The following is a 6,041-nucleotide window of genomic DNA, read 5'->3' as shown; positions in this document are numbered from 1 at the left end:
GGGAAAGTGGTCAGCTACCAGCAGGGCTGGGAGATGGGGCACCTGGGGACAGGTTGGGGGGAGCGGGGCGCACAGCCTAGGCGGGGCAGAGGGCACCTGGCAGCAGGGCGAGCGGAGAGGACAGTGACAGACTCGGGAGGGGCCTAGGGACGGGCCGGGAGCGGCAGGGCCCGGCTCCCCGGATGGTTCCGACAGGCGGGGGCCTCTCACCACCACTCCCTAGCCTGGCCACAGCCACAGTCCCGCTCGGCCGCTCCCCACCGGCGCCATTCTCCCGAGCCGCACATCACCGGGGGGCCTGAGCGCTCCGCGTCGCACAATAAAGCCGTTGTCAGCTGCCTCCGCCGCCGCCGGGCTGCCCGACCCGGACAGCAGCCGCCTCCAGTCAGGGCCCTGGCGGACACCGCAGGCTCTGCCAGCACGGGCGGCGCCTTCACTGGACTCGCCGCGGGCGAGTCGCAATCGCTATCCGGCGAACAAGCTGGTCACCTCGGCACAAAATAGTGAGTGCGGGGGCCTCCCCGAGCCGCCATTTTAGAGGCGGTACCGATAGACGGTCTCTCACCGGCCCGCCATCTTGAAGGTGGCACAAAGAGAGGAAGGTCGCTGCCATCTTGGGGGTGGCGCGGAAAGCAGCAGAGAAACGGGGACGGCGTTTGACCTGCATAGAGACTTCGCCCGTTACGGAGCCGCCCCGCCTGCTCCCTGTGGGGCTGGACACAGGCCCAACCGACCCCTTCAGCCCGGTGCAGCGCCTGCGGGGCAGACCAGGCCCTCCGGGCGCACCCTGGGCCCGGCCTCGCCGCCTCCTGCTGTCGGGGTGTGGCAGTGGAGAGAAGGCGGCCGGGTCCGTGGTGCACCCTCTGCCCGTGTAGCCTCTCGGCTGGAGAGGCCGGGGGGTGATGGGTGGTGGTGGGGCCGGGTGGAGGGGGGAATTGGTGTTCTACAAATAAAAGCACACAACTTATATTTTAATATCAGTAGTCTTGCCTTTCTAATGTGATGGATGTGCCTCCCTGCCGTTGCCACGGCAGCCCCCGAGCTGGGGCTGGGAAGAAAGGGGGTCTCTCCTTCGCCCTTGTTGACATCATTAGGCCTATATATATGAACCAAAGTTCTTCCATGTTTAAACTCTGTCCTTCCATGTTTAACTCTAATCGACCTCAAGAGCCAAGGACAGGAATTGGAATGTGTAAATAGCCAGTTACCAATTATGACCTTGCTCATACCCAGGTACCAAGCAATAATGATGAGGTTTGCATGTTTTTAGCTGGAGAAGGGGTAATAAACTAAGGGTAAACAGAACCAAATAACTGTTTAGAGGAATGTTACTAACAAGCCAGATTTATAGCCCTAGAATGATTTAACGGCTTAAATGTATAAACATGCCTTCGGTAGAGAGGGGAGGGGGAGTGGTGGGCGGGGTGGTAGAGGGGGAGAGAGGGGGGGCTTAGTTGTGAAAAGTATATGAGGAGAGAAACTGTTTTTTACTGGTGTGCTTGATTTGAGACTTGTCTGTCTCCTTGCACCACTTTGAGATCTCAAATAAACTTTGATTGTTTCTCCACCCCGGTATGTTTATTGGCGCGAAGCACGCCGGGCAACGAACCCCGCTGTTGCTGTCCTCGGGCCTCTGTGCCTGCAACACCCTGGTAGTCACAGAGCTGAGGCTGGGAAGGAGGGGGGTCTCTCCTTTGCCCTGGTAGTCACAGAGCTGGGGCTGGGGAGAAAGGGGGTCTCTCCTTTGCCCTGGTAGTCACAGAGCTGAGGCTGGGAAGGAGGGCCATCTCTCCCTGGCAGTTGCAGTCCTGGAGCTGGGGAAAGTTGCCTCTTTCTCTGGCCACCGCAGCCCTCCATGTCCCAAATTCCCCCCACCCCCTCTTTTCACACCACTGCCCCCTCCCAGCTACCCCCATTCTGGCCAGGGCCACCACCTCACCTTACATGTGCGTCTTCTCTAGGGTCTAGGCACCGAATTAGTGGACTCACATCACACCTGCGTGGCTCCACTAATTAGGTGGGTGGCCCTTTATTCTCCTGTGTGCGGCCGCCCAGGCGTGCACCTTAGAAGGAAATATCTGTGGACCACCTAAATGGAGCTGGTCCACGCACCACAGTTTGAGAACCTCTGGTGTAGACATAGCTTTAGTGATCCTCATAGTGCAGGCATAGTTATATCGTTCGACTAACTCATTTCGCTGGGGGAACCAGTATCAGCTCTCCAACCAAAAGCACTTTTTTGCTGCTATAAACTGCATCTCCACTGGGAGGGTTTGCAGCTATAGGTATACTGGCAAAGCCTTTCTAGTATGGACCTGGCTAGGTGAGAGTGGATAGCTGATGTTGGAGGAGAAAGAAGCTACTTAAAAAAAAAAAAATTAACAACTGTCATGCAATAAAGAGCTCTGATGGAAAAGAAGCTAGAATGAAGTACAGAGGAGATGGCATGGGTCATCTCTCTATGCTGGAGTGGCTTCTGTTGGGCACAGATATTAACATAATCCAGTTCCTGTCCAACATTAAACAAGGTCGGGTTTGGTATACAGAGACCTCAGCCTGTTTTGTACCATGTCAAATACACCATCAAAAATCTTTTAAAATGTTTATTAAAGATACAGAAAAGAAAGAAAAACAGTTAAAGCATTTTAAATGTGAAGCATTAAGTAAGGTTTCCATTTTAACATTTCTTGCTCCATTTCCCTTCAGCTGGAGAGAGTTTTTAAAAGGAAAACACCCTTGTTTGACAGTCTCTTAGATTATTTCAAACATAGTAATAACTGCCTTTTTGGGGAAAAGAAGTTAATTGGGATGAGTTGGAAATGTTGTTATTAAAGTCTGGTCCCATTTCATCACAGGTGGCCAGGTCTCTCTGGTCCGGTCTTGTCATGCTCTCTCAGGATTAGGATGAAGGCGGCTCAGGGTCCCAAGCAATGGTGAAGCTCACTCCAGTAGCCTTTCGGGGGAGGGATAGCTCAGTGGTTTGAGCATTGGCCTGCTAAACCCAGGGTTATGAGCTCAATCCTTGAGGGGGCCATTTAGGGATCTGGGGCAAAAATCTGTCTGGGGATTGGTCCTGCTTTGAGTAGCAGGTTGGACTAGATGACCTCCTGAGGTCCCTTCTAACCCTGATATTCTATGATTCTGTCTGTTCTGTAGTTCCCACCCCCAGTCTTTCTCTTTAAGGACTCACAAAGGAAATGGTGGATGGAATAGCCCATCCTCTCATTATTTTGTCCACCAGTCAGGCCTAATATCCATCACACCAATTTTGGTTCATTAATTTCTGATTCCCCATCTTCTGTTTTTACCAGGCATTATTTCAACATAGTCCTTGAATTATATTAATGTGGCCTTTTTTTTTTGGACTAACTTAATCTCTCTATCTGGTTCTCTTGCACCTGTTCGTAATGTTCATTACTGAAAGCAACTTGACTTATAATAATAAATGTAAATAGGAAGTATTGTAACATTTTATGATCTTTCATATACTTCACAATTGCACTCACAAATAGGGTAAAATTATAGGCCCAATTATCACAACACTGCCCACTGCCAGACACTGCATGTTTATGGCAGGAAGCCACAGACAAACCACAACACAGGGCTGTATAGACAGAAAGTAACAGGATTATCTGCCATTCAACAGGATCATAGAGGAGGCTGGTGGTAGCTCACACTTTTCCCTTCCATATCCTTGGAAACCGTGGGAAGACTGAGAGCAGTTAGGGGGCTGGTGTGCCTATCATGCTGACTATTATCGTCTCATTGTTTCTTTGTACTCCCATGTATGTCTCTCTGGGGTAGGGACTATCCTTTTGTTCTGTGTTTGTACAGCACTTGGCCCAGTGGACTCCTGGTCCATGATTAGGGCTAGTGTGTGCTATAATAATGGCCCCCCACTCCTCTGAGAGAACAGAGACCCTACAACTGCAATTCCACAATGTGACCAAGATTTTCCAATATGTGAGTACCTCAAGTTAAGCACGTGTGAAGATTTAGGATCCTAAAAAAGTGAACTATTTAAAAGCACTGAACAGCTCCCTCTGAAGTAATTGACTTCAACAGGGACTACTGAATGCTCAGCTCTTCTGAAAATCAGGTCCCTTCTTTAGGCTCCAAATTTGGTCACCCAGTCTTTAAAAAATTTGGCCTATTCTTCTTGAGATTGCTCAGCTTTCATTCCTTCTGTGCATGAATCAGGCTTTATAAAGTTGGGAATTCAAGTAAACTCAAAATAACGATATTTGAAACAATTAACAAAACTTATTCTGTCCAGCAGGCAATCTGTGAGTGATGAGAGGGCACAGAGGCATTTGGAGCAACTACTGGTACTTCTAATTTTTAATAGGTGGTAGGGGGGGAAAAAACAAACATTTCAACAAGCATGATTCAGAGTGTACATAAATAGGTTCCCCAAGAACAAAACAAAGGCTTTGTTGTTTTTTCGCAAAGCCAAGAAGTACATGACACTTTAATGGGGTTTGGATGAAATAAATAACTGGTGCATGTGTGTCATGGAGCGTGTGCCCCAGTTTGTTTGCTGTGACTCTCTCAGTAATTTGCATGCCTTCACATTTTATTTTTAAGCAAGATGATTAATGCATATGAAACAAGTTCATGCAAATAATTACTGAAAATCAGTACACTAGCTGAAGGGTTATGTGCTGAATGCTCCAAAAAGGAAAGGTTAAATGAGTGTCTCTCAAGATTCCCTGAGCCTGGCCTGGATCCACCAAGGTACTTAAGTGCCTAACCCCTGATCTAGGTTCCACTGCAATCCACAAAACCCCCACTTGGCTGCTGCCAACCGTGTAGTGCCTAAACTCACTTGGTGCTTAAATTTCTGCTGTAAAAGTTCCCAAGCACCTATGTTTTGGCCTCTGGCCATGCACACTGCTGCCTCCCTCTAGGGGTCACATATCTCCTGCCTGAGCCCCAGAGCAATCCAGGAATAGGGTCAGGGGGAAGATAGGCATTCGGCCGCCTGACTCATGTGCAGGGCCCATCCCATTGTAGTTCTCAGAGGCTGCCTAACTCCACAGCAAACTGCCAGGGGGAGGAGACAGACCCGGGGCGCTGGAACAGAGGGCCATGGCCCCCTCATGCAGGGAGGTGGAGGAGAGGAGTGACTGTGGGGGGGCACTATTTGTCAAGTGCTAAGAATAGGTACAGCGCTGAACAAGACAATGGGCCAGACTACCTGCCCTTTGGGCATGTTCACAGTGGGAGGGGACAGGTACTGCAAAGATCCTCCATGCAGTACTGCTCTAGGCCAGCCACAGTGCCTGTGTTCAGAAAAGTGCAGGGACTGCTCCCTTTGTGTACCTGGGTTGCACATCACCCCAGGTGGGTCATGCCTATCTACAGCAGCCTAACCTAATTTAAAAGATGTTGCCATCCACGCACCTCTCCTATACTCCAGGAAGCTCAGGGAGAGATTATACTTTACAAAGTCATAAACCTGCCACCCCGATGTACTACCTGAGGCATAATGCCCCCTCTAAAAGCGCAATCAAATTCCAAATGACAACTGTCCCTGCATCTAATTGCTTACAATCTAATAGCCAGACAGCAAAAACTGGGTATCTAAATATGTTCTCAGTGTCAAGTCAGCCTGTGGAACTTGTAGCCACAGGAGGAGGCATGCACCACAGGTGACTTTTAAAAGGACTGTATAATCATATATTCTATAACAACACATGCAGCTCTGCAGGCTAAGGCAAGAGGGAGCAGCTCGTGTTTCTGGGCATAAGCTGTGCCTCAGTGGCCTGCAGAAGGAAAAGCTTTGCCCACTCATTGCAGTGTATCCTTGAACAGGTTTATTATAGGGGAGGTTTCCCCTTCCTCAGAAACTACATGCATTGGCACTTCTGCCCCCTGCTTCCTTAGGTTATCTTATCTTTCTGCCTTCCGTCTAAGCTAGCACTGTATCCACCACCTTCTCCCACCCAGCTTCTCCCATTTCAACTTGAGCCTCCATCTCTTGTTCATCCTTTTGCTCTCTCTGTTGGGGACCCCTCTCACTCTTCTCCATTCTGCTG

General features: G+C 49.8%; 1 protein-coding gene across 1 annotated transcript in view; it reads right to left on the bottom strand.

Moving 5' to 3' along the window:
* Positions 1-219: 219 nt before the first annotated feature.
* The window catches only part of INPP5D (inositol polyphosphate-5-phosphatase D), a 90,024-nt gene continuing 84,202 nt past the window's right edge, over positions 220-6,041 (bottom strand). Inside the window, exons 28-29 of the mRNA XM_065411400.1 lie at positions 566-943; positions 220-465 (exon numbers count right to left, since the gene is read on the bottom strand). Of these exons, the coding sequence (XP_065267472.1) occupies positions 220-465; positions 566-943 (624 nt within the window). The remainder of the gene's footprint in view (positions 466-565; positions 944-6,041) is intronic.

Source organism: Emys orbicularis, chromosome 9 (genome assembly GCF_028017835.1).
Source record: "Emys orbicularis isolate rEmyOrb1 chromosome 9, rEmyOrb1.hap1, whole genome shotgun sequence".
Classification (NCBI taxonomy): Eukaryota; Metazoa; Chordata; order Testudines; family Emydidae; genus Emys; species Emys orbicularis.
Note: the sequence above shows the minus strand (reverse complement) of the source record. Positions and strands in the feature narration are given on the sequence as shown.